Source organism: Ctenopharyngodon idella, chromosome 3, assembly GCF_019924925.1.
Source record: "Ctenopharyngodon idella isolate HZGC_01 chromosome 3, HZGC01, whole genome shotgun sequence".
NCBI lineage: Eukaryota > Metazoa > Chordata > Actinopteri > Cypriniformes > Xenocyprididae > Ctenopharyngodon > Ctenopharyngodon idella.
The window spans coordinates 4,809,513-4,835,185 of record NC_067222.1 but is presented as its reverse complement, the minus strand read 5'-3'; the positions used below and the strand labels follow the sequence as shown (position 1 = coordinate 4,835,185).

The 25,673-nt window shown below is 37.4% G+C and overlaps 1 protein-coding gene and 1 long non-coding RNA gene across 4 annotated transcripts in view; one reads left to right on the top strand and one right to left on the bottom strand.

The window, feature by feature from the left end:
• foxk2b (forkhead box K2b) overlaps nucleotides 1–8,703 on the top strand; it is a 35,936-nt gene extending 27,233 nt beyond the window's left edge. For all 3 annotated transcript variants that reach the window (XM_051886311.1, XM_051886312.1, XM_051886313.1), the window contains 7 exons: nucleotides 1,844–1,988; nucleotides 2,387–2,533; nucleotides 3,164–3,357; nucleotides 3,845–4,047; nucleotides 4,750–4,995; nucleotides 5,078–5,290; nucleotides 6,872–8,703. In XM_051886311.1, coding sequence (XP_051742271.1) covers nucleotides 1,844–1,988; nucleotides 2,387–2,533; nucleotides 3,164–3,357; nucleotides 3,845–4,047; nucleotides 4,750–4,995; nucleotides 5,078–5,290; nucleotides 6,872–7,074 — 1,351 coding nt within the window. In that variant the 3' untranslated portion in view covers nucleotides 7,075–8,703. The remainder of the gene's footprint in view (nucleotides 1–1,843; nucleotides 1,989–2,386; nucleotides 2,534–3,163; nucleotides 3,358–3,844; nucleotides 4,048–4,749; nucleotides 4,996–5,077; nucleotides 5,291–6,871) is intronic.
• Nucleotides 1–25,673, bottom strand: part of LOC127508437 (uncharacterized) — a 527,778-nt gene that overhangs the window by 433,019 nt on the left and 69,086 nt on the right. The window lies entirely within an intron of this gene.

Below are 25,673 nucleotides of genomic sequence, written 5' to 3'. Positions count from 1 at the left end.
AAAAAAAGCCATCTTTACCACTTTACCAATGTGATAATTAAATGAAAGAGAGGAATCAATGAGAACACCAAGATTTTGAACTGTTGTAGAGGACATTATCAAGTCACCACCAAAAAAAATGAGTTGACCGGATAGTTTAGATTTAGAGCCGATCAGTATTGCCTCCATTTTAGCTGAGTTAAATATAAGGTAATTTGCCTCCAGCCAAAGCTTGAGTTCCTTGATGCAAATTGTTAATGTAGGCGGAGGAAAAACTGAAGTGGGAAGTGTTAAAATAAATCTAAATGTCATCAGCATAACAGTGGAAGTTAAACTCATAGCCTTTGATTATTTGTCCAATTGGTAACATAAATAGTGAAAAGAAGAGGACCCAAGACAGAACCTTGAGGTACACTAGAACTGGTGGATTTGTGCTTCTGATATAAAACAAATTGTTGCTATCAAACTATCATAACAGTGTCATTTTAATTCTCATCTGTCGACATGATGCCAGCGAATTGCAGAGCTGGTGCAAACATATCCACATCGCTTGATCACTTTTGTCGTGTTTTTGGTATTGAGAGGAAAGTGCGCAGCACATATTTACATATTCGTCTAAACGTCCATCTCAGCAGTGTGTATGCCGTCAGGATGTTCATTAAAAGTGTAACACTGCGAAGATATTTCCAAGTGAAGAACTAAAAAAAAAAAAACTTTGCCATGAGTATATCGAAACCTTGAATCACGTTCCGTCTCTTATAAGTTGTGTGCATGAGCAATAAGCTGCTGGCTACAGTTCACTTAACGGCCACCGGTGTCACTAATAACAAGGGTTTATGAATTCTACATGTAACCCCTCTAACACTATTTGAATCAACTAAAAAAATAGAACGGGAGTTTGCAATGGAAGGATAACTAAATAAATAAAAAACATTTAGACAAGAACTTTATGGACAATTAAAATTCAAACTAAACTGAAGTCAAAATGCAGGTAATTAAAATAAAGATCCGATCACGATCAAGTGTCAGATCAGATTTCTAAGACTATAAGAAATGTTTTCATAGCTTGATTTAATTTTAGTGAATCAGTTCAACCTGTCACATTCAGTGAACTAATTCAAATTAATTGATTCAAAATTTAATTCGATCACTACTCAATGTTCGATTGTCACCATATTTCTTAAAAATATTTATTATAATATAGGTAATTATTGATTTGTATTGCTATATTGTTGCAAATAAATGAAAATTTTAAATATATTTAATTGAGATATATAGTGATTTATTGAATTGGTATCAAAAAGCTGAAAGCATTCATTTAGAATCATTAATATAGTAATGTTTTGAATTTAATAATTTTATTTTTGTATTTTAATTTGTTACTATTAATTTTTTTTATTAGTTTTTGTTTGTCTATTTAGTTCTTATCATTATTTCAGTTTTAGTAAATTTAGTACTTCAACTTTTATTTCAATTAACTAAAACTATTAAACTATAAAAATATATTTAAAAAAAAACATTAATGAAAACAACGCTTACTGACAGATAAAATATAATTGATACAGCAGTATCATATGGAAGTTTTTCCGATGTTTGAAGATTTGAGGCGAGTTGAAACAAATGCTGACGTACTTCATTGGGGTTGGTGTTTTTTGAATTGTGGCTGCAGCTGTTTTCTTTATGGGCCACTTCTGATTTAATTGATTTAATTGAGTTTGGCTCCCACATAAATGAGGCAGTTTCCTGTTCTGCAGAGAAAATTAAACTTCCTCCTTCCTTGCGTTCCATCCGTTTCCATTTGTCTGTTTTACAAAATGATTTTGGAGTGTATGGTAATGCGTTTTCCCTGTCGTTTCTCCATCAGCGCTGCTAACTCGTGCCCGTCCAGTCCACGTGGTGCGGGATCGTCCGGCTACAGGCTGGGCCGAATCGTGCCTGACCTGCAGCTCATGAATGATAACTCTCAGTCCGAGAACGACAAAGAAGCGTCAGAAGGAGACAGTCCAAAGGTGCCAAACACTTTCTGTGCTGATCTCATGATCAACATCATGCTTCTAGAGAGATCTACACTACTGGTCAAAAGTTTGGAAAAATTGTGAATGCTGCATTTGTGTATAAAAAATAATTATATAAACAGTATTTATTATTATATATAGAGTAATATTGTGGAAATATTATTATTCAAAACAACTGGTTATTATCAATGTTGGAAACAATTGTGCTGCTTCATATTTAAATGCAGCCTTGGTGAGCAGAAAAGACTTCTTTGAAAAACATTAAAAAATCAAAATTATTCCAAACTTTTGGTACCAATAGTGTATAATACCTGGAGAAAACGGTCCATCTATTCTGAACAAATCTGAATGATCTTTAGTTCATCTTAAAGGTCAAATCTCTTTCTCTCTAGGATGACTCCAAGCCTCCGTACTCGTACGCTCAGTTGATCGTCCAGGCGATCACAATGGCGCAGGACAAGCAGTTAACACTAAACGGCATCTACACACACATCACCAAGAACTACCCGTACTACAGGACGGCAGACAAGGGCTGGCAGGTCAGTACCACACTGTCAGATCAACCAAAGACACCCTCACAGAGGGTTACAGTGAATCATGAACAATATCTGGAAAACTTAAAAATGCAATAAACTCAACAATCATGGAGCGCCTAAAATGCTTTAAGTAGAAAAAGTTTACTCTCCGTCCAGCTTTCTTTTAGTATATGATTTTAGGTAATTTGCCTCCAGCCAAAGCTTGAGTTCCTTGATGCAAATTGTTAATGTAGGCAGAGGAAAAACTGAAGTGGGAGGTGTACTAAAAATAAATCTGAATGTCATCAGCATAACAGTGGAAGTTAAACCCATAGCGTTTGATTATTTGTCCAGTTTGTAACACAAATAGTGAAAAGAAGAGGGCCCAAGACAGAACCTTGAGGTACACCAGAACTGATGGATTTGGTGGATGATTTCTGCTTCTGATGTACAACAAATTGTTGCTCTCAAACTATCTTAAGTGTAATTTTAAGTACCTCATCTGTTGACATGATGCCGGTGTTTAAGTTTGTTGCATTTTTAAGTAGAAAAAAGTTACTCTCCGTCCAGCTTTCTTTGTGTGTCGTATATGATTTTACAGTCATATTGGATGAAGATTTCAGTTGACAGTGTGAATACATTTCTCTATTTCAGAACTCAATTCGTCACAACCTGTCCCTGAATCGGTACTTCATCAAAGTCCCACGCTCACAGGAAGAGCCGGGCAAGGGTTCGTTTTGGAGGATAGACCCGTCATCCGAGAGCAAACTCGTGGAGCAGGCCTTCAGGAAACGCAGGCCGCGGGGCGTCCCCTGCTTCAGGACCCCACTGGGACCCCTCTCATCCAGGTCAGGGTCTGAACACAAACCTTTATGACGTACAGTTTTACAGAACTCGAAGATATTAGTGGAATAGTTTGAATGCCATATATTTTTGCCTGCAAAAAAAATCTTTATTTTTGTCTTACACATGAGTTATGATAAGACTCTTCTGCTCACCAAGGCTGTATTTATTTGATAAAAAATAGTTAAAAACAGTAATATTGTGAAATTATGATTTAACAGAACTTATTTATATTGTAATATATGTTAAAATGTAATTTATTCCTGTGATCAAAGCTGAATTTTCAGCATCATTACTCCAGTCTTTAGAGTCACATGATCCTTCAGAAATCATTCTGATATGATGATTTGATGCTCAAGAAACATTTCTGATTATTATCAATGTTGAAATAAGTTGTGCTGCTTCATATTTTTGTGGAAATCTTACTGACCCCAAGCTTTTGAAGGGTAGTATATGTGAAATGCATCCTAATGTGTTGGTCTTTGATGACAGGAGCGCCCCGGCTTCGCCCAATCACTCAGGCGTTCTCTCCGCCCACTCCAGCGGTGTCCAGACTCCTGACAGCCTATCACGCGAAGGCTCACCTGTTCCCATGGAGTCGGAGCCCGTCTCTGCTCCGCCCCCTGCTCCTGCTGCTGCTGTCCAACCCAAACTAGCTGTGATTCAAGAGGCCCGTTTTACCCAGAACACCTCAGGTACTCAAACACAGATAAACCATACTCTTTTATGCTCATTTTTTATTTTTCATTTCCTGACATTAGAATTTTTGCTTGGATTCAAAGCGTGAACAATGGTTGTTACAAAAAAAAAAAAAGTGTATTATTTTACTTTACTGTAGTAAAATTTCAATGCTACTTATTTTTTATCATTAGTATTATCTGTAGTGGTCTGATTTAGATGATATTATAAAATTATAGACTACTCTTATTTTTTTTTTTAATTTCTGATTTTTTTATTTATTATTTTACAATTATTTGTGTTATTAAATAATCACCACTTATCAGTATCAGTCAGAATCTGTACATCAGTATTGTTTTAGTTTTCAGTGAAATTGTAGACTACTAATGGAAACCCGGCTGAAGTTTATATACAAACTTTAAACTTTTATCCCAGTACTTCTGTGATAATATGAATATTTGTAACAGAAATAATGATACTGTGTGGTTGAAAAGACTGTTTGTGAAGCTGTTTCATACCTATACATGACAACTGCTCTCTCTGGCTCAGTGGCAGATTTAAATGTTCTGCTGGTTTAATAGACACAAGCGAATCCTTGTCATTTAGGAAAGAGATTGCATGGGAGTTTGAATCAAGATCGCGATCTTTTAAGGATTAATCACGCAGCTCTAATATTAGTTTACATAAGATCACTAAGTAGTGCATGTTTTCTCTCTCAGTGTCTCCCATCACCACCCAGCCGGTTCTGATCGCGGTCCAGCGTCCGCTAACGCAGACGATCAAACCTGTCACGTACACTGTGGCCACCCCTGTCACGTCCTCCACGTCTGCGCAGCCGCTGATGCAGACGGTGCACGTGGTGCATCAGATCCCTGCGGTGGCCGTCAGTGCCGTGAGCGGACCCAACCTGCAGCCCGCCATCAAAGCAGAACCGCTGGAGAACGGAGAGTACGAGGAGGTCAAAGGTGAGGAGTTTGGTCAAGGAACTTGAACTGATTTGAATTTATTCAGGTAATGTTAGTAACAAACTGTTCTGTCTCTCTTTAGTGAAGGTAGAGTCGGTTCCTGGCATCGCTCACGGCTCTATAGGCTCAGCCAATAGGGTCATTCAGAGCAGCACCGCAGCCACACCCCTTCAAACGGTTACCATTGTGCAACAAGCCCCATTGGGCCAGCACCAACTGCCAATCAAAGCCATCACCCAAAATGGCACTCATGTAATGCCCATTGCCACGGCAATACAGAGCCAGGCTAACTCAGGTATTCCATTATTAATGATGTAATCAGAGGAATTTTTTTTTTCTCTATTGTTCTGTTTCTTTTGTTGTTGTTATATTATATATATATATATATATATGAACGTGAAGGTGAACAACAACAACAAAAGATTAATTTGCATCAAAATACTATTAGACTGGGTGAAGGAAAACATTTAAAGGGATAGTTCACCCAAAAATGAAAATTATCCCATGATTTACTCACCCTCAAGCCATTGTAGGTGTATATGACTATCTTCTTTCAGATGAACACAATCAGAGATATATTTAAAAATATCCTGGCTCTTCCAGCTTTATAATGGTAGTGAACGGGGGGTTGAGATTTTGAAGCCCCCGAAAAAATGCATCCATCCATCATAAATATAATCCATACGGCTCCAGGGGGTTAATAAAGCCTTCTGAAGCCAAGTGATGGGTTTTTGTAAGAAAAATATCTATATTTGTAACTTTATGTAACTTTGGATGTAGGAGTATCGTAAGCTTAGACGCCTCTCGCGGTTCAAACAAATAGGGCTGAGCAACAAACTCAAGCTCCTCTTCTCTTATATCGAAATCATCTGACATTTCTCTTTAAAAATGATCTTTTTAGACTTCTAATTTGTGACCGGTGTTTTGTTTTGCTCTCTCCTCTGAGCTTCCGTGTTCATCATTGCATCATGTGTCAGATCAGAAGTTATTCTTCCGCTTCAAATCGATGCGTACAGCCATCTGCCGGAAGCTAGTTATTATAGTTAAAGTTTTAAATATGGATATTTTTCTTACAAAAACCCATCGCTTCACTTCAGAAGGCGTTTATTAACCCCCTGGAGCCGTATGGATTACTTTTATGATGGATGGATGCACTTTTGGGGCTTCAAAATCTTGCCCTCCCCTTCACTACCATTATAACCATTTTATTATTTGCATTATATATTTTTCCTACTGTATGCAACTGTCTAACCTAATTCTACACTCATTCCATGTCATAATTACCATAATTTTGAGACAACACTTGACGTTCTGCTCGGAGCTGTTTAGTTCCTCGGTCTGGGAATTTCTGCGTTTTTATGCCAACATTATCAATGCCTAAATGATCTGCATCGGTCAGCTGGTACAAGTAGGAGCTCTCTGAAAATTCCCAGCTTACAAGTTGTAATTGCAAGCTCTATAAGGACGTGAATGCTTTTTTACAAGTTGAAATCTCGTAATTATGGTAATTACGACATAGCATGAACGCACCTTAAAATGGATAGTTCACCCAAAAATGAAAATTATCCCATGATTTACTCACCCTCAAGCCATCCTAGGTGTATATGACTATCTTCTTTCAGACGAACACAATCTGTTATATTAAAAATATCCTGGCTCTACCAAGCTTTATAATGGTAGTGAATAGGGGTCGAGATTTTGAAGCCCCCAAAAAATGCATCCATCCATCATAAAAGTAATCTGTTCGTCTGAAAGATACACCTAGGATGGCTTGAGGGTAAGTAAATCATGGGATAATTTTCATTTTTGAGTGAAAAATTCCTTTAAGACTTGGGAGGGAATCTTGTTTTTAATGTCTCTTTCTGTTTGTCTTCAGTGTCGAGTCCATTACACATGTTGGCCGCTCATGCCTCTGCGTCCGCCTCTCTCCCCACGAAGCGGCAGAACGGTGAAAAAGCGAGCGAGTCGCCGGAGAGCAAACGATTGAAAACTGAGGACGAAGAACAGAAAATCGCCTCCAACCCGAACGGAACCGCTGCGGACACAGACTCCACCAACCAACACGGCAACCACAACTAGTTACCCATTAAACACCACCACCACTTTCCCTCCTTCTGTTTTTCTTTTTTTTTTTTTTTTTTTTTTTTTTTCCTTTTGCTCGTTCTCTCATCACGGTTTCTCTTCCATCCAGCTCACGGTGCCAAAACTGAAGGCTTTCAGGCTGGACAACCGCTTTTAACCGTTTCAAGCGAAGCAAAAATTTATTCCAATGTCAAAAAAGAAAACCAAACGCATAAAATACCGTCCGTTACTGTTGTAATATGTTTTTTTCCGCAGCAACCAGCTGCCTCTTTTTTCCGTTTAATGACTCGAGCCTGATTGAACAAGAACTCGCACCTTGAAACACAAGAGCAACTGCCATCTGGTCCATAACTGGGCGTTTTATTACAGACTTTCACAGGCTCTGCAGATGTTGTCCGATTGGAGGCGTTTGATTGGCTTGGATTCTGCTCTGTGATATTTAGCAACTCACGGCCAAAATCGGAAGCAAAAAAATGCACTCTGTCCCGGATGTTTTGTGATGTGCGATGCCCTCCGGATGCGCAGATGTTGATCCTATCTGGACCGTCGGAACCCGAAAGATTCTAGAACCTCCGGATCCCTTGTGTTGTTCACAGTAGACTGAGAATTCCAGAACTCCCGCTTGTGGAATCTGGATCTCTGACAGCGGAACATGGGCTTCGATCCAACATTCCATAGTTTGGCATTCAGATTGTGGAGGGTGAAAAGCCAAGAGGATGTCCTGGAATGGAATTACACACCATGAACCACAAATAGGTTGTTGTTTTGTTCTTTTTCTTTTTTATAGTGCATACTAGGGCTGTATGTGGAGACTGTCTTCAGCCAAAGGGATCAAAATATTCCAAAACACATCAGATATTCCTAAACTTTCGGCAGCTAGCCTGACAGCATCCCCTACAATCCCCTGCAGTCGTCGTAGTGGATAATATGCAGTATTTTGTCGTTCATACGTGGAGCGTAGGATCTGGGCGTGTTTTCATTTATAGAGACGTTTTAAAAAGTAATAACAATAACGATATATAAGCAGCAGCATATGAGCAGAAGAGGACGTGGGACGTCTGGACTGTGTCTCTTTTCTGTTCTGTGAAACTAAGCGTAGATTCTTTTCTAAGATGGAGAAAAATGTATTAATGGAGTATTTCCTTCCTATGTTTTTCCTTTCTGTTTATTTTTAAATCCGGCTTTGTGACACCGACATATTTTCATACTTGCACAAATGCTCGAGTGGACATGTCATTTCCATGTGTAGTTGAACTGTTTTCATCCAGCTTGCATGTAACGGACTAGACAAACATACCTGATCTGTCGATTTCAACAATACGGGAGAAAAAAGAGAAAAAAAAAAACAAGAACCTGCTTTGAATCTGACAAGATCTGCACTTGATTAGTTTTTTTTTTTTTTTTTTACTTTTCCCCCTGTTTTCTTTGTTTTGTTCCCTTTTCTTTTTAGGCTGTATTGGTGTAGGCCGATTGTGTCTGCTTAATAATTTGATTCTGGTCAGGCCCGTGAGTCTGACTGATTATATATGTTTCAAACAAAAGCAAAAAAAAAAAAAAATATGATTGATGTTTGTTCTGCTTCAGTGGGTCAATGCTTTTTTTTTTATAAATTAATTTAAAACCTTACACTTATGATGTTCTTGTCTTTTCTTCGGTTAAATTATATACATGTGCATTTAAAATTTCTCATGTGGGAAAATTGATCAAAATATTGGTGATTTATATTGTCTGCAGAGGTGTATACAAAGCTTTTATGTTTTTAAAGAAGTCTCTTATACTCTCAAGCCTGCATTTATTTGATCAAATATACAACAAGATATTAATATTAAAATATTACAATTTAAAGTAACTGTTCTCAATTGTAATATATTTTTAAAATGTAATTTATTCCTGTGATCAAAGCTGAATGTTCAGCATCATTACTCCAGTCTTCAGAGTCACATGATCCTTCAGAAATCATTCTAATATGATGATTTGATGCTCAAGAAACATTTCTGATTATCATCAGTGTTGAAAAAAGTTGTGCTGCTTCATATTTTTGTGGAAACATTATTGTATTCATTTTAAGCCAAGATTTTTCTGGCTTGTCGCACCATTAGCGCCACATGATGTTGTTAAATATTCTCTAATTAATCAAACATTAACTTATATATTAATGAACTTAATGCTAATTAAGATCACTAACACTAATTCAACAACTAGTTTAAATATTGAATTCTGTTCCATTCTGTTGCTATTTCTATGTGTGGTTTTTAAAAGCAAGAAAACATCCTGTGTGAATATTGCACAGTAATTGCAAAATTAAATAAGTTTAGTTAAATGTCCCAAAATATTGGTCCTTTTCTCATTAATAAGATGTGATATTCATAATCAAATTTCATATTGCTGAAGACATTGAAATAAGTGAGTACTAGAAATGTGGTCGTTCCTTAGCTGACCACTGTGTGGCGCTGGTGTGTAAGCATTCCTAGGCCGTAATGAGGTAGAACTCTCAAATGGCTTCTGATATTATGTATAAAAAGGTGCATTTCAAGTTCTGTCGTCCTACAGATGATCTTAACACCTGCTGTATTGTTAATCTGGTCTAGATTTTTTTTAATACACACTGCAAATAGTTTCACCTTATGAAAAGAGGTTAAAAGTTAATCTCGAGAGAATACAGATCTCTTAAGTGCACTGTTATTAAAGATGATTTGATTGGCCTGTACGCCTCTCCTGAGGGACTCGTCCTCTCCTTGTTGAGTTTTGACCTCTTTACAGGCTGAATTTAAACATGCAAGATGGCGTCAACACGCCTCTCGTCTGTTCAGCCTAAGATTTGGTGCTAACGGCCATTGCAGTAGTGTAGTGTTGTAGTGTTTTGTTTTTGTTTTTTTTCTATAGTGGATCAGGTTGATGTTTAATGTGATGTTTTCACAATGGCTAGTTAATGTGATGAATATTTCATGTCTGTTTTGGTGAAATCCCCTCAAGAGTTGAGGTGCGGTCACACACCCTTGTGCAGCAAAATTTTGCGGGCAAAATCCAGTCACTCCAATAGAGTACCTCAGGGATGGCGTGTTTTTGTAGGCAAAACCCCGAAGCGAGTTAGCATTTTAGGACTTCCGGTTCCATCACCCCGAAGTCAATGGGTTTTTTGAATGGGTTTTTGCTAAATCGCCTGAAATAAGGTCTGTGGTTAACAAAGCCTCTAAATATTTTCACGTTTTGATCTATGACATAAAACACACCAGTTATAACCCGCTTGTGAATTATTATTATTATTTTTATTTTTTTTAAACCTTTGTGTCTTAAAAACGGCGGTTGCTAACAAATTGCTGAAAGGGACTACTTCCTTTGGCGGGGACTTTAGATGTCATCATGACAAACAGGACATTTGGACAGCATTTCTCATGAAAAAGTGGATAAGTATTCATACAGCGAGCATGTTTTTAAATAAAGTTGTTTTTTAAATAAAGTTTGAGGAAGCTTGGTGGTGGTGACGTTGATCCGCGACCATGGTGTGCTGTAGTCCGTTTATAGCGTTAGCTTTTTATATCTGATGACTTTATTTAGGCTTCAAAATGTATAAATGTGGTGTTAACTTGTAAAGATTATCTTGATAGACAAAATGTGTAAGTGTCATAACCCTTTGTTAAACATAAAGCTTATTTTTTGCGATTTTCCAAAAGTCTATGGGAAAAATGCAATGGCTTTCGATCGAGGGAACCCGTGCACCGCTAACTTCCGGGTTGGCCTACAAAAACACGTCATCCCTGAGGTACTCTATAGAGGGTATGCACGTGACGTAACCGTCGACCGTTATAACTGCGGTTACGCCCACTGAGTTGCAGCATTGGTTTTCAGCGTTAATGCCGCGAAAAACACACACAACGCATCAAAAACGGGAAAGAGCTTTGCGACTGACTGTACAAATGGCTTTGACACAAAATCTGAGGTATATTTTTACAGACTGCTGAAAGCTACAGAAAAAAGCAAATGGATTGCTGCAATTCACAGAAACAACTGGACTCCAGGCAAAGAAACATGTTTTGCAGTTATCATTTTGTGTCAAAATGTTGGATTTTGGTGTAAAATCATATATTGGATTGTTATATATTGTGTTGACAACTCATCAATTTAATATTCACTGTCTTATATTCTGCATATGTGGGTGTTTTTAAATAAACACTGACAAAAACTATACTACACAAGTCAACATTTGAAGTGGATCAAAACCTTATTCTTAGGACAACTTTGATGAACTTTTCTTTTTGATCCACTTCAAATGTTGACTACTATAGTTTTGGGGCTTGGCTATATTACGAAATATGTGATATAAGTGATCACTCCGATTTAGACCTACCTATATTGTAGTTATAAAAAGCGTTCACAGGCCGATTTGCTTTATGTATTTCCCCGGCGTCGAAATCAGGCATATATAAATGTGAGGAAACACGATTCTTGGCTGCATATGCCAATATCCATGGATTAGGTTTCTTTGACATGTCATAAGGAACACTTTCGAGCCCAACTTTTAGTGTAATCGTTTGTTTTACTCGCGTTTTCGCAGTTTCCCCTATTAAATCCAGTCATGCAGCAGGTTCTTTTGCCACTCAGTTCAGCTGAGGGAGCGCGTTCCGGCGGGAAAGTGACGTCTATGCATACCCTCTGGAATCTGCGCGTTCTAGAGTTTAGCGTGAGGGTGAAAAGTTCCACACGCAGATTTCTCTCGTGTTCACGTTCGAATTCGAATTCGTCAAATGAATGGGGTGTGTGTGAACACAAAGATATTCAGCTTAAGCTACTTAATTTGAGCTTTATATGCAGTTTAGGATGAAATACTCTTCTTTATGGCAGCCTCAGACAACAGGAAAAGGCAGCAGTTGACTGAATATCAGAGGCAATGCTATAGGATAGAAAGCGAGACGGTGGGAGGTAAATTAAGCCTCTAATGAACACATCTCACTGGCATACAGACGTGGGAGGTGTTGCCATGGCGACCGGGAGCTGAGTGATGCTGATGAGGAAACGAGAGAAGCAGAACCTGAGATGTGTGTGTGTGTCAGACGCTAGCATCTGTCTCAATCACACCTTTTCAAATGTGTCTCCTCTAAATAAAGCAGGACCTTGAGCTGAACTGCGTCTGGTATTTCATGACAAACTCACATCTGAAGTGACTGGGTGTCTCAGGCCACGTATATTGAAAGAAAAGCTGGACAGGTATCAAGACAGTTTTATGCATTGAAATGTTTTGCTCAGCAGTTGTAAAAGAGGAATTTTTAAGCGTGAATTTAAATGATCAAAATGTTAATATATTTAATCTCAAGTAGTTTTGGAATAAATTTCTTTATGCAGATTTCCAGTATATGTGGAACAGAAGACCTACATTTGTCAAAATGAGCAAGTATACAACAGAATACACTACATTGAATATTGTATCCCACAATGCAATATGTTTGACTTGAAATGTTGCTCGGATTTGGGAAAATGGTGAATTAATGCATAATGGGTATAAAAAGTGCACTGAAATTAAATCTGAATCGAAAAAATAAGGAATGCAAATATATAAAACGCATTACATTTTGATTCATTATTGGTTCAAAATCATTTTATTGATTTGAAATACTGAGAATATTAGTTTATGCAACCTACAACTACTATAGCCAACTTTTTATTGTTCTATCATGTAGTTTTACATATATACTATAGATTTTCTATGGGGTTAAGGTCAGGCGAGTTTGCTGGCCAATTAAGAACAGGGATACCATGGTCCTTAAACCAGGTACTGGTAGCTTTGGCACTGTGTTCAGGTGCCAAGTCCTGTTGGAAAATTAAATCTGCATCTCCATAAAGTTGGTCAGCAGCAGGAAGCAGGAAGCAGGAAGTGCTCTAAAACTTCCTGGTATACGGCTGCGTTGACCTTGGATCTCAGAAAACACAGTGGACCAACACCAGCAGATGACATGGCACCCCAAACCATCACTGACTGTGGAAACTTTACACTGGACCTCACGCAACGTGGATTGTGTGCCTCTCCTCTCTTCCTCCAGACTCTGGGACCCTGATTTCCAAAGGAAATGTAACATTTATTTTCATCAGAGAACAACTTTGGACCACTCAGCAGCAGTCCAGTCCTTTTTGTCTTTAGCCCAGGCGAGACGCTTCTGACGCTGTCTGTTGTTCAAGAGTGGCTTGACACAAGGAATTTATATAACAAATTTGAACTTAAATTTTCGTAAGTGTAACTATTATCGCACAGCTCTAAAGTTGGATATATAGTACATCAGATTTTACCTGCATGGATACAGTATACTCGTGTGAAGCTATTATCACAGTTTTACATATAAAATTGTATATCCAACTTTACCTGCATACATACATTATACTCATGTAAAGTGATACAAACTAGCTAATCTCAACTGCTTGATTGTTTATTGCAAAATACTGTATTATTGCACAGCTCTAATCTGCTAAATGCTACTATAAAAAGGCATCAAGATATGATAGTATAAATATTAACATCATGATTTTCTGTAAATCTGCTCTGAAACAATGTCTATTGTGAAAATGAAATTGACTTGATTTTTTACTTTTTCAGTCTGCATTTTGTAGCTAAATATAGTCTTTTCCTGATAGCGACAAGCTCGTTCCAGACCCCTGTAGATCCTCTCTTGGTGCTTTAAGAGCTATTTTATCCTGAGACTAATCTAGATCCTCTGCTAGCCCACAACCCTGTTTCTGACCCCTGACACAGAGGTCATCGAGGGATCAGCCACAATCTGATTATCTTGCTGTTGTTTTGCTAACAAGCTTCTTGGCTATTTGGCCAAATGTTTTCAGTATTCTGGGTCACTAAATTTAGGTAGTCTCCATGTCTGTAGCTGAGGTTAATTTTTAATTTACAAAAAAGTGCTATGGTAATGGCTTTTTTGTGGAAACGTACCATTTTTAGTATTATACGTCACTTACATTTAGTTGAAGTAAATCTGTCAAATCTATATCAGATCCTTTTTACTTCCAAAAATGAATCATGCTGTTACCAAGGCATTATGAACATGGTACCATGGTAATACTACGGTTTTGTTGTTGTTGTTGGGTATTTTTTTTAGTATTTGAAGTCAATAAATTTATATCTGTCAAGGATACATGAGATACTTTCATGAAAATGTGTTGTGGTATTGGAAAATTTGGGTTTTCTAGGTCACTACAGGAAAGTTTTTCATTAACGTTTTTCACGTACAGACGACAATATTGTCAAAATGCTCCCCATTCACACGGATCCACAAAAATTAAAAAATTAAAGATTAAAAGATTAAAAAAAAGCAGTATTATTCATGCCAGGCCAGTAGTTGGCGTCGTCACTTTGGAAAGAAACACTACGTGCCTACGTAGTTGGCACTTTTACACTGTTTTTCATGTCCGCGGGTTGAAACGGCCCCAAATAACATTATATTTAGCACCTGGAATGCAAATTTTACTAGGGGAACCCCACCAAAAATGCGGATTTTACCCCCCGGAATGCTATTTTTACCGGAGGACCCCCCTGAAATGCGATTGGACTAGTTTTGAGTAGCTATTAGGAAGGTTTTGTTGTGAAAACATGACAACCCTGCACCTATAGACTGAACACATAAATAGGGCTGCCCTCGACTAAAGATTTTTCTGGTTGACTAGTAGTCGTTCATTTCAAGCGATTAGTCGACTAATCGCATGTTTATTAATAAACAATATAAATCATAATAAAGAGCCTTTAATGTCTACATAGCCTAATCAGCGTTCAAGCGCACGCATAAAACTTAACATTTTAATAATTAATTGATAAAATAGTGTTTTCTGTATTTTGGGCTGCAGTGACGAAGTTGACGATGCTGACTCATCATCTCCGCAGTAGTGGACGCGCCTATATGCATGTTTCATGTGGATTACATAACCTGAGAATATTTGTTTTCGATTTGAATTGGTTCATTTAAAAGTAGACATTTCGCTTTCTGTTGATATTTTTCATGTCTATGAGGCAAGTTTACATAGAGTTTCAGTTTTGTTTTGCACGCTCTGCTTTTTATTATTTTACAAAAATACATCGTTTTGTTGTTATTGTGAGTGCACCCAAGTAAAAGTAGACTCTTCACAGATTCAAAAGATGTATTACTCTTATCTGTATGACCAAAAATCGACGGAGTATTTTAAGTGCAAGTGATCGCACCGGTGCCTCCATGTTAGCTGTCATGCAGTAAGCGCACTGCTATTCAGCTTTCACATGCCGCACAAACACTTGAATAGCCCACATTTTTCTAGGTTAACGTTAAAGTGAGCGGTCATGTGAAGTTGCTACTACTTACAAGTTTACTCACTCACTCATAACTACTTCACTTGTTTCATTACTGGATGAATCAATGTTTTTGAACAAATCTTTTGAATGAAACATTCAATGTCAAATACATTTTACGTCACTTTGGCGCCTCCTAGTGGCGTAACGATGTAATCGATACAACAGTTATTTGAAGCGCCAAGTTAGTTTTAAAACGTGATTTGATCTGATTGAATCGAGATCGAGATCTGTAGACACATTGATGTGGACGTGTCCGCATTAAAGCATTTCAGTGGGCTTAAACAGATCGCCCTTTACAGCAGATTTAGTTCAAAAACAACTGACAGTTGTGACCTAAATATGATTTTCAGTTACAATAATTAATCCTAAAATTCAACATTAGTAGGCTGACTTAATTTTCGCCATCAGTCGTGCACGCACTCAGAGGATCCCCCAGTTCTTGGCTAATTTTCAGTCAGACTCGCTCTGAACGGATCATTGAATCAGTGATTTGTTGACTCGAGAACAGCTGCAATACGATCAGTCCAATCCGCGAATGAACTGTTGATGTGATTTGTGAACCGATTTAACGGGATGATTAAGAAGAATCAGTTCGTGCACGAATCGGACACCGCTTTGCGTCTCTGAGCATGTGAAGATTTCTTCGTTTTAAAAAAAAAAAATGAGTAACGATATGTTTTATAAAATGTAGTGGAATAAAAAGTACGATCTTATGCTTTGGAATGTAGTGAAGTAAAAGTAAAAGTTGCTCAAAATAAAAATACTCGAGTAAAGTAAATGTAGGCCTACTTGAGTACAGTAACGAATTAAAAATATTTCGTTACTGTCCACCACTGTGTAAATAAATGGCCAAAATGCATAAAGATTTTTTAGTTGAAAACTGTGTAATGTAAACCATACATCTGTTTGCGAAACTGAAAAATTCATATATCTTTAATAAAGTGGTATTACCAAGGTTTTTCAGTCATGGTAGGAATAGATTTCTCTCATGAGTCAAGAAAGCTGATTTCCACAAATCAAAATTTCATGACAACGATTTATTGAGTAACTGCTAATTGAGGGTGAGTAATTCCCTGTGAAAATCCTAATAAATGGTGATGTTTAGTCCACATATTGAAGCCTGAAGCGGTCGAGAGCGTGTACGTGCCGCTCTGTCCTCCTCCACAACAACACACGCTCAACAATCATAACCGCTGACAATCGCTCCAGTGTTTATCAGCTATTTTCAGCAGTTAGCTCGTTGATTGATCCCTTGTGATCCTTATTTTGAAATCACAAAGCAGAACAACAATCTCTTTTGTGTTTGGAGCGCGTAAGTCTGTGTAATTAGGGCCCGTCGAAGGTCCAAACTGGCCGTGAAGAGATTACATTATGAAAGAGACTCAGGTTAGCTTGGTTGGGATCAGCTAATACTAACTTCAGCCTGTTTTTAGCTCTCTCTGCTGTTGTTATGCACTGGGTGCAGGTGGTGTGATTGGGATAAGTTTGTGTTTGTGTATGTTCTTGGGTCAGAGGGAAACGGGTGAAGATGCAGGTACTCAGACTCCCTCAAGGAGGCGCTCTGGAGCAACAGATGTGTCTTAGAGCAAATCTGCGATCAACTTGGCCTCTATCTATGTCAGACTCCAGGATGTAAATGAATGTATTTCTCACTATTCTGTGTCTGTCGGCTTTCTCGTCCAGTAATGCTGGTGCGCCGACAGCAGAAGAAGTGAGTTTACGGAGAGTGTGTCATTAGACAGAACTGTTTTTCATGTAATCAAAGTGAATATTTATATCTCCAAGCACCATAAATGCTTCATAATGTACATATACCAAGTCTTCAAAAGTCATATAACTTTGTGTGAACAAAACACAAATTTATGGCCCATTTCTGCCACATAAGAAAAAAAAAAACTGTTTGGTAAATCATAATTATGATATAAAGTCATAATTATGACATCGATTCAAAACTATGTGTCATAACTATAATATGTCAAAATGAGTACATAACTTATTAGAAGATGGAAAGTTGTAATTATGATGACACACGTCATAAATTTACCTTAATATGCCAATTGCGACTTTTTATCTCAATTTCAACATTTTTCAACTACTTGTTTCATTATTATGATTTACCAAAGCATGATTTTTTTTTCTTACATGGTGGAATTGAGCTTCCATACAACTTTAATGCATTATTAAAGGATTAGTTCACTTCAGAATTAAAATTTCTTGATAATTTACTCACGCCATGTTATCCAAGATGTTTATGTCTTTCTTTCTTCAGTCAAAAAGAAATTAAGGTTTTTGAGCAAAACATTTAAGGATTATTCTCCTTATAGTGGACTTCACTGGGGTTCAACGGGTTGAAGGTCAAAATTACAGTTTCAGTGCAGCTTCAAAGAGCCCTACACGATCCCAGACGAGGAATAAGGGTCTTATCTAGCGAAACGTAATTTTCTAAAAAAAAAAAAAAAAAAAACGTATATACTTTTTAAGCACAAATGCTCATCTTGCACTAGCTCTGCAATGCGCCACACATTACGTAATCACGTTCGAAAGGTCACGAGTGACGTAGGCGGAAGTACCGAGGTAGGGCGAAAAACTCCATCTCATTTTCTCCTCCAACTTTTGGCTGTTTTACCTTTTTTTGTAAAGGGCATTTGACTTAGTCTTTGCATGTTCGATTTGTAAACACTTGCTCGATGCTTCTGCCTACGTCACGCATGACCTTTCCAACATGATTTCTTAATGCGTGGCACATCGCAGAGCTAGTGCAAGATGAGCATTTGTGGTTAAAAAGTATATACATTTTTATTTTTTTAGAAAATGACTGATTGTTTCATTAGATAAGACCCTTATTCCTCATCTGGGATTGTGTAGAGCCCTTTGGAGCTGCATTGAAACTGCAGTTTGGACCTTCAACCCATTGAACCCCAGTGAAGTCCACTATATGGAGAAAGATCCTGGAATGTTTTCCTCAAAAACCTTCATTTCTTTTCGACTGAAGAAAGAAAGACATAAACATATTGGATGACATGGGTGTGAGTAAATTATCAGGAAATTTTTATTCTGAAGTGAAATAATCCTTTAAACGAAAATATTTCCACCTACTTTGGTTGTGTGAAAAACAGAAGCTCTGACATTATTTACGAAAGAAAAATAAGCTAATATGGAAAGGGAATAAGGGAGTAAATGATGACAGAATTATAAATTATGGGTGAACTTGTCCTTTTGTGCTGTTGCAGGTTATTTGGACCCATTTTAGATGGAGTTTCTGCAAACCGAACTTCATCAAAATCAGCCTGAAGCTCCATGACCTAATGTTAAATGTTTCCACTGTCTCGCTCACAAACGCTGAGTCACAAGGAGCATACTGTGACTCTTGAGATGACGTTTTGCCATGTAGGGTCTATTTGACCTTGTGACATCTACACTGGATCTTCAGTGTCCAAACAGAAACATTGTCAACTGCCTAGCTAAACTAAACCAGACAGACAACAAACTGAGGTACATTTTTTGTTTCTTCTTCACCTTATGAACTCAATGCCAGTGTTTATTTGTGTTTAATTTGTTCTCGCAATACCTTTTCTGCAGAAATCCTTCTAAATTTGGCTCTTGGTGTTTGTGGAAGGCTTTTTTTCTTTACAGCTAATGTTCATGCCATTGTTTGAGTTATTAGTTGGCTCAAGAAGACAGGTCAGTATTGTGAAAGCATCACAGAGACATTCATTGACATGACAATAACTCTTGTTTATCAGTTTTAAGTCAACATGAGATCAAAACTGACGCAGTTAACAATGCATTATTTAAAAAAAAAAAAGAAATGTTTCAGCCAAATGTAATGTCAACTTCACTTCTAAAACAACTTTATTTTAGACTGATGACATCTAGGCCGAACAGACTATTGGATAATGTTAACCAGTAGTCGAATATCTTCAGGAGAGGAGAATAGTCCTCAATAATCGACCCCATCCTGGTACAAAACAACCACTTTTCACCATCCAATCTGTTCTTAATTTGGAAAATCAACTCCTGTTTGCTGAATATCCCAATCATGTCTCATTAAGGTACTAAAATAGGTTATTAATACCATTTTATGTTCTTTATAACATTACACACCCTCTATTAAGATCATTGTCCTTTGCATGTAGTCAGATTATGCAGTTTATGCATGACTTGGCACAAATCAAGATTTTCCGCTCTTCGAAGCAAGTTTAATGTTTAGCCATCTGTTATCAGACCAACATAAACCTACTCACTGCCAGGCCAACTATTCTAGTTAGTAGATATCACAGGTTTGTTTGTGTGGAGTTTCTGTACCGGCTCTCTAATCGATAAGCGTGCGAGTAGAGACATCTGCGTTTAAAGACTTTAATTAGACATTAATGGGAATGTAGTGCCAAACGCTTGTACAAACACACTATCCTTCCGTCTTAGCGCAGGATTAACAGTGACTACTGGAAGCTCCAGGCCATATTTTACATCTGTAACACACACATCCGTCATAAACACCGGCGTCCCTCGAGGTCTGACAGCTGAACACAGGGTCTCGAACTTGCTTGTCACGGAAGTCAGTTGCACATGCAGTAATGAAGTCGAGTTTTCTGCAGAGAGGTCAACACGAGCGCAGGGTCACACAGAGGGCAGCTGTTACTGTAAAGATCATCTAAACTGCATTGTGTTTTACTCTTTTATGCACTGTAAACCCTAACGCTCAAAACAATTCATTGGTTTGAGTAGGGCAAACTTAAATTAAACTAATTAGTTCAGTCAAATTAAGTTTCTTTCAAGTTCACAGAACCGATATATTTTACGTAAACTAAACTTTCATTGTTTTGAGTTTTATGAACTTATTTCTTTTAATTTAGACAAACTTAAGTATAACTGAACCTGGGCTGGGATTTCCCAGCATTCTTTGCCCATGGCACTTGAAAGGGAGAGTAAATGCTAAAATTAAGTGTTATATAATGTGCAAGATTAATGTTAAGTGGGAGATTTAGTAGTGATTAATGCTTTGTTATGCTAATTTAGAAGAGTTTCTGTTGTTAGAGTAACCCCTCAACCCAGTTCCTACTCGGGTCTCCGGTGTGGGAGTCGGATGCTCTAACAAGGAGGCTAAAGGCTGTGACCCCTAGCATCAGTCGCTAGTGCATCTCTTGAGATCAGAGGAGTGAGGTTTACTCGCACAGTGACTACTAGCTGGCCTCCGTTACATTAGCATTCAGTTTCTTCCCACTTTACTTCACTTGTTCCTTGAATTTGCCTTTTTTTTCCCTATTTAATTTCTTTTATTTTTATTTATTTTTCATTTTGTTGGCTGTTTTTTGTATTTTTTTTCTTTTATTTTGTCTTTCTTTTCATTTAGTTTCATGTTAGTTTTATCTCTGCTTTTTATTTCTTTTTGATAATTTTCCTTTTTTTTTATTCTTTCCCTTATTTTGATTTGCTATTTTTCACTTTACGGACTATCTTTTTTCTATTTTTTTTATTTTAAGTATTTTGTTTCATTTTTAGGTTATATTTTTTTTTAACTTTTCTTTTGTTCTTTTTTTTTTTTTTTTTTTGCTGTTTATTCATCACTTTTTTTATCCATTTCTTTTCTTCATTGATTTTGTATTATTCTTTTTCTGTGTTTTTTCCATTTTTGTCTGTTTTTTTCTTTTTAGCTTTTCCCCTTGTTTTTTTCTTTTTTTAATGCTTTGTTTTTATCTAAAACGGATAAAATGGTTCCTCTTTATTTATATATTTCTTTTGTTCTATTTTGTTCTTTTATGTTTCTCTTTTGCTGTTTTTATTTTTGTCTCTGCATGCTCTTCCTTTTTATTGTGTTTTCTCTTTGCTTCCTCTTGTTTAATTTCCTTCTTTACATTTTCATTCATTTTCACCTCTTTTTGCTTGGATTTTTGCTTCTTTTCATACACTCTCAGAAAAAAAGGTAGGCTACAAAAGCTGTCAGAGGTGGTACATTTTCAAAAGGTACACCTTTGTACCTAAAGAGTGCTTATTAGTACCTCAAAGGTACATATTGGTACCAAAGGTGTACATATTAATAGGTAAATGGTACATATTAGAACCTTTTTAAAGTCAATCACAGACATATCTGTTGAACATGTGAACACAATGGCCAATCAGAAGTGTTTACGAATCCACTCAACAGCCCTCAAAGCGTCACATTTTTTACATTTCAATACCGACTTGGTATCGAAGTCTGTACTTTTGACAACACTAGTACCGTCCCATTGTTGGGAGGGAGCATGAAGAATCATTTTCACACATGAATTGGCATAAAGTTTTTGGGATGTGCTGGAGGAGACATTACAGAGTGCTCACCTCTTGCATTGTCAATACAAGATCTTGACCAAAACATGATGCACCTCTCGATGGAAATAAATAATGTGATGTTATTTCCATCAAGAGGTGCATCAATTTTAGGGTCAAGATCTTTTATTGACAATGCAAGAGGTGAGCACTCTGTAATGTCTCCTCCAGCACATCCCAAAGACTTTCAATGAATTTAAGGCCTGGACAATTCATGTGTGAAAATGATTCTTCATGCTCCCTCCCAACCATTCTTTCACAGTTTTAACCCTGATGAATCTTGACATTGTCATTCCTGGAATATGGCCATGATGTCTCTTCCTACATGGTTGTTTAAGAAATGAAAAGCTACACACTCCATCTTTTAGGGTTAAAAAGAACTGTTGCCAAACATATAACATGCTAGAAACATAATAATCAATGTAATAATGATCCATTCATAGGTTCTTAAGTATTTGCCTTTTAAAATCCAAACAGCGACTTTTTTTTATATTCAGGGTTTGGTCGAGCAGATGTTTTCCTGCATGTCAGTCATCCTCACAGGTGTATTCTGGGTCTTAGACATGAGCAGTCTAATTGCTTCTTCACTGTGGTGTGTTATGACTGTGTTTGGGTCTCAGTGGAGCTGTTGTCAACAGTTTCTGTTTTCCAGGAAGCTCTGGCTGTAGATTATGTTGTAATTTCAGAATGATAGACAGAATCATTTAGACAGACTGTCACCTGGACGCAGCTGCCCAACACCTGTGTGCAGGAGACTTTAGCTTGGCAGATGTGGTTTCCATTGAAGCAGCTTCAGTTTGGTGCAGAGAGATTCCATTTGTTGGACCTCAAGAGATTGAGATAGTGAGAGCATTGCTGAATCTTGTGGAAATATTTTTTGGTGCAATCTTTAACCCTTTTTTTTCTCCTTTCTTTTCTTTTCTTTTTGCAATTTGACAGAGATATCCCATCTTTGTTTGCCTCTGGGCAGAGTTTTCGCATAAATGGGTTTAAAACTGATGCTCCCTATAAAACACACACTGATGGCATGTTTAATTTCCTTTTTTAGCTATAAAAAGCCGCTTGCGTCATTATCAAGCTCAGGGTAGCCGCAAGCCTTATGAATGAACCATACTCGTCTAATCTCTGGATTAGAACATCTGTGGGTCATGAACGAAATGCTCTCTTTGCTCTCTTTGAGTCCAACGTCATGCTCTCTTTGAGTGTGAGTTTTCCTCATCTGCTCAAAGTGTGGTGTGAATGTTATTTAGTGAGAACTTTCTGGTGGAACTAGACTTGGGGTGGCCAAGGCTACTTTACGGGGTCCTTAGGCCGTGAAAGAATATCATGTGTAATACTTATGTGTTTTCATTGTTTTCATTTGACCTGTGTAACATTGTATTCTAATAAGCTGCCATAATTGTAGATACCAACTTATATACCACCCCAGGTTAAAAAAGGTGCACTAAAATACACTTTATTTCAGTACACTTCCATAATGTACTTAAAGTGCTCTATTTTCACACACTAATTTTGTACTTAATATACTAAAAATTATTCTTTAGTACTTAAGAGATTCTTAACCATTTCAAGCGCGAGTTTAAAATATTCTAACTGACCCCCTTAGAGTGCGTTTTTTTAAGGCGACCGTTATTTTAGAACGTTCGCCCTTATTGTTTCCATGGCGTGTCACACGCTCAACGCAGCCATAATAACACTGTATGACAGATGAATCGCTATTATTTTGTTTTTCCTTTTTTATTTAAAATATTCACAAACTTGCTTACATTATCATCAACTATCTGATTCTCAAATATGTGCAAGCGAGTGTGTTTTGTCGCTTAAAAACCTTTATAAATTATCTTTATCTTGATCTATAATGCGAGATGGGCGCCGCCATCTTAGTTTGCGCTTGCAGTTCACAGAGTCCTGTCAGTCGGATTTACAGCACGTGAATTCATCACTTTTTCCCGAAATACATGCAAGTAAGTGGCTGGTGAACTGAAAGAATAATAGAGTAAACTTTATAGTTATTTAGGCCCATTATGTGTGTCTGATATGAATAAATGTCGGCAAATTATATTTGAATGGATTGTTATTACTGCTTCCACTGATGTTTGACATCAGTGTGTATTTTATAAACTCTAAATGTATTGTTTTACTGGTGCTTATGCACATTTAAATGTCTGAAACCTTAAAAAAAACATTATATGGCTGAAAACACTGCATAGCTGTGATATGACAAGAGCTGCGCGCGTCCGTCTTGCAGCCAAAGCGCGAAAGCACAGTTTGAATCTGGCGGTTATGTGACGTCGCTGAACGTTCTAAATCCCATATGTGGGACCGTACCGCTCAAAGGGTTAAGAACATCTAAGTGTACTCAACTGAACATAAGTTATAAACAGCAACCAATGATTTATGTTTGGCAGTTTTAACCAAAAAACCATTGACAGAGGCGCATTGTGTTTTGTATATGTTTGTAAGGCAGATCACTCTCTTTAAGTGACACCACTTATTATAAGCATCTTTGGGCTTGTTGTTCGGGTTTGGCTCATAAAGCGATCCAGTTAATTCAGTTGTCGCTCTTGTGAATTACTGAACTGTGTGTGTACAGTACAGGATTAAAGGGTTAGTTCACCCAAAAATGAAAATTCTGTCATAAATTACTCACCCTCGTGCCGTTTTACACCTGTAAGACCTTCGTTGATCTTCGGAACACAAATTGAGATATATTTGTTTAAATCCGATGGCTCCGTGAGGCCTTCATAGGGAGCAATGACATTTCCTCTCTCAAGATCCATAAAGGTACTAAAAACATATTTAAATCAGTTCATGTGAGTACAGTGGCTCAATATTAATATTATAAAGCGACGAGAATATTTTTGGTGCGCCAAAAAAAACAAAATAATGACTTATTTAGTGATGGTCGATTTCAAAACACTGCTTCAGGAAGATTCGGAGCGTAATGATTCAGCGTGACAGAAATGACAGAATTTTCATTTTTGGGTGAACTAACCCTTTAAGCACTAAAAGGTGAATTTACAATTGAATTTATCTCCAGTGTGCATGTGGCCTATAAGTACGTTGTGTATAAAACTGTCTCATAAATGCATCTGCATCTCTACTGTTGCATCTCTATTTAGTTAGAGTTTTGTGCAATAACAAGAGATGAAGATCTGATGACTCTATATTCATGCTCAGCGCACAAAACAAGATGCATAAAAAGCTGAAATTCAGGACAGGAAGTCACCACATCAAACGAGTGAACTTAGGTGTGTCTTTATGACGCTAATGTGAACGCTACCCTGTTGTTTTGCTCTGTAAATAGTCATGACTTTGTTCATGTGGTTTTGTGGCTCTTGTGTTCCTGCGCTTTGACGCTTTCTGTGTTTGATAAAGCACTGAAAGGACAGATTATAAAGGTCAGCGGCACAGAGGGTCTCCATCGGGTTACTGGATCACGCTGCTGCATTAAACACTGACAGCTCAGCTGGACTCAAAAGTTCACTGCTCTTAGCAGAACAAAAAGCACACTACAGTACTTGTATATTGACAGACAACTATTTTTTTCTTATAAATAGTATGTAACTGTATGCAATCTGCGGTCTAAGTGTGGATGTTCATAGTGTTTTCTCTTCCTGTCATGTCTCTCTAAATTCTCGAGAATTTGCTGTTGAGAATGGAGAAATATTCAAAAACGAGGAATTTATGATGAGATCCTGATTGCGTATTTGTCTGATAATGTCTTGTTGTCCATATGCCGTTCTGTACAAATTCATCAGACACGCTATTACTGGCTGTGAAGTTACACTATCAGTATCACTACTGTTGTTAGCATCTGCCAGAAGCCACTGATTCAGGCCACAGACTGTATTTCCCTCTCTATCAGAGATATTACTGCAACAATCAGCTTCGGAGGGCTGGTTTTACCCGTCAGATTCCCTCTTTGCAAATCACATTATGAGATAAATGAAGCGAAAGACAAACAGATGAATCATCTTTT